Genomic DNA, 3,362 nt, shown 5'->3' on the forward strand with positions numbered 1-3,362 from the left:
TCTGACAGCTCTATGGGACTTAGATCCCATAGGTATTAGTCCCAATGAGACCGATAAGAAGGGAGAGAAGGTATTAGGTAACTTCTATGAAACGGTGCAATATTCCAAAGAACAGGGACAATATGTTGTGGAATTACCATGGAAAGAACACGTTGATAAGTTGCCTGATAATTTCAAGTTAGCCTTAGGCAGATTAAGAGGTTTGCAGCGTAAATTCATAAAGGATCCCAACTATTGCAAACAGTATAGTAAAGTCATCCAGGATCAATTAGAAAGAGCTTTCATGGAAAAGGTGGAGGACAAGAGTCTGGTAGGACATCCTGTACACTATCTAGCTCATCATGGTGTCACTAAAGATAGCTTAACAACACCAATATTAGAGTAGTGTTTGATTGTTCAGCTAGAGAGCATGAGAGGGCATATAGTCTGAATGACTGCCCATCTTTGGTTAATGACCTCACACAGATATTTTTGCGCTTTCGGTGTCATCGTTTTGCCTGGGTGAGTGACATCGAGAAGGCATTTCTTATGGTGGGGTTATCTGAAAGGGATACGGATGCCACTAGATTTCTTTGGCCTGTTGAACCTTTAAATCTAAATAGCCCTTACATGATGTATAGGTTCAAGGCAGTGCTGTTTGGAGCAACTTGTTCCCAATTCCTCTTGAATGCCACCATACAAAAACATTTATCAGTGGTTCAGGAGGATAAAGCCTTGATTGATAAATTAAGGAAAGGGTTGTATATTGACAATTTGCAAGGAACCAAGGAAGATGAGGATGCTTTACAACAATTGTGTTGGGATGCCCTGAGAGTATTTTCAAGTGCCAATTTGTCCTTAAGAGAGTGGGTAACAAACAGTGTGAAATTGCGAAGCTACTCCACCTAAAAGGTTTGGCTTCTGAAGTTCAGGACAAGGTAAAAATGCTTGGGACTGTTTGGCTAACTGATATGGATATATTACAGGTGAGGGGACACGAAAGCAGACCCACAGTATACACGAAACGTGAGGTGTTGTGCATAACTGCAGGTGTGTTTGACCCTCTGGGAGTATTATCGCCGGTGACCATCCGTGCAAAGAAATTTGTGCAAGATCTATGGCGCATTGAATGTGGGTGGGATGTTCCCATACCGGAAGATAAGGAGGCTGAATGGCAGCGGGTGAGGATATGATTAACCGTACCAATATCGTATTTCCCCACCAAGTCACTGATAGTAAAAAGGTCACGCTGCATCTATTTAGTGACGCAAGCACCACTGCTTATGGTGTAGCAGCCTACTTAGTTAGTGAGGGAAGTAGTAGATTAGCTATGGCAAGGGCCAAAGTAGCACCCATTAAACCCCTCACTATCCCAAAATTAGAACTGACTGCTGTCATGCTAGTAGCTCGTCTCGCCAAGTATATTTATGAGGCCTATGAGGATGAGTTAAGCATTGAAAAAATATACCTCTGGACGGACAGCCAGGTAACCCTATACTGGTTGTTTAGTAAAAAACTGCTGCCTGTACATGTTCAGAACAGAATTGACGAAATAAAGGCATTAGTCCCTGATGCTGAATTTCGTTATGTGTCTACAAAGGACAACCCCAGTGATATGGTTTCCAGAGGGAAGTCACATGGATCCTTAATAAGTTCTTCTTTGTGGTGGGGAGGGCCCACATGGCTACCTCACCAAAAAATGTGGCTGGAAAATGGTCCATTTGAGGAAGTTGGGGACCCCACCACGGGTTGTCTCCTCGAAGAGACCGTGTCATTGCCAGTATCAGTAATCCTTCCTGCCATATTGAATTGGGACCGATATGGTTCTTATGTGAAGACAAGGCATGTGATGGCGTGGGTATTGAGATTTATCAAGACACTGAAAGATAGGAGACAAAGAACACACGAGGCAATGCCGGCTTATTTGACAGTGCCGGAAATAAGGACAGCAGAATCAGTAATGATTAAGTTAGCTCAAATGGAAGAGTACCCTGAGGATTACCATTATTTATCCACTAGAAAGGGCACACCAAGTAATGTTGTGAAGCAGTTAGGCCTCTATATGGAAGGTGGGCTGTTGCGTTGTAAGGGTAGGTTACAGTTGTCGGACTTAAAGGAGGAAGCAAAAGTAACCTATCCTAATACCTAGTAAACATAGGTTAGCAGCTCTCCTTTCCGAGTACTGCCACAAGGTGTGTAGCCATAGTGGAGTAAGTTATGCTGTGAGTTACATAAGACAAAGATTTTGGATTCCTATGATCAGACAAGTTGTAAAGAAGGTTTTAAGGAAATGTATAACTTGTAAAAGGTTACAAGGTGCCCCATATAGTGCTGTACAAGCTCCGCCATTACCCTACTTTAGGGTTCAGGAAGTGAACCCATTCCAAGTAACAGAAGTAGACTACACAGGTGCTCTACCCATTAAAGAAAAGGGTATCGTAGGAAAATTATATGTAGTCTTGTTTACCTGTGCAGTTACTAGGGCTATACACATTGAGACGGTGTCGAACCTCTCCTGTGAATCCTTCATTCATACCTTCCGTCGGTTCTGTAGCAGGAGAGGCTTCCCTGAACTCATAATTAGTGATAATGCCACTACATTTATAAGTGGAACCAGTGTATTGAGGGACTTAAAAAATGATCCAAGGTTACAGAGTGAATTAGTAAAGGTAAATTGTGAGTGGCGGTTCATACCAGCCAGGGCGCCATGGTTCGGTGCCATCTGGGAAAGAGTGATAGGTATCCTAAAGGCTGGCCTGAGAAAGGTATTGGGTCGAGCTTTAGTAACCCGTGAAGAACTGGATACTGTATTATTGGAAATTGAGGCCACAGTCAATGACCGTCCACTTGGATATACATACGGTGACCTTGAAGAGCCACTCCCTATTACTCCTTCACAGCTTATTAATGGGAGGCGTCTTAGACAATGCCCGAAACAGGAAGTCAGGGATGATGATCTCACGGACATCACCTGGCGGATTAATTCGGGGATAAACAGACGTCTCCTATATGTGACAAAGATTTCACGAGATCTGTGGAGGAGATGGACCACTGACTACCTAATATCTCTCAGAAAGCAACACCGTCAATTGACATAAGAGGGGGAAGGCAGCACCACAAGTTGGGGATGTCGTGCTGATACTCGACGATGGACCTCGACTTCTCTGGCGACTAGGTCGGGTTACCAAATTGTTATATGGTCCCGATCAAGAATGTAGGGTAGTGCAGCTAAGGACAAGCGCCGGTTTGACCACGAGACCAGTGATTAAGCTGTACCCCTTAGAAATTGATATAGAAAGGGAAGAAGATGACAGCCAAACCGGCGCTACCCAACACCTCCCTACACCGGTAAATGACCGATGTGATGCCCCGTTGAGGACATC

At 43.9% G+C, this 3,362-nt stretch overlaps 1 protein-coding gene across 1 annotated transcript; it reads left to right on the plus strand.

The window, feature by feature from the left end:
- Positions 1 to 1,309: 1,309 nt before the first annotated feature.
- Positions 1,310 to 3,077, plus strand: LOC145408716 (uncharacterized). Its single transcript, XM_080279381.1, has 2 exons — positions 1,310 to 2,048; positions 2,455 to 3,077. The coding sequence occupies exons 1-2, from the start codon at positions 1,310 to 1,312 to the stop codon at positions 3,075 to 3,077; spliced, it is 1,362 nt and encodes a 453-aa protein (XP_080135507.1).
- The last annotated feature ends 285 nt before the right edge of the window (positions 3,078 to 3,362 follow it).

The sequence above is a fragment of the Coenobita brevimanus genome, chromosome 78 (genome assembly GCF_032717465.1).
Source record: "Coenobita brevimanus isolate Jiangsu-jjx chromosome 78, ASM3271746v2, whole genome shotgun sequence".
NCBI lineage: Eukaryota > Metazoa > Arthropoda > Malacostraca > Decapoda > Coenobitidae > Coenobita > Coenobita brevimanus.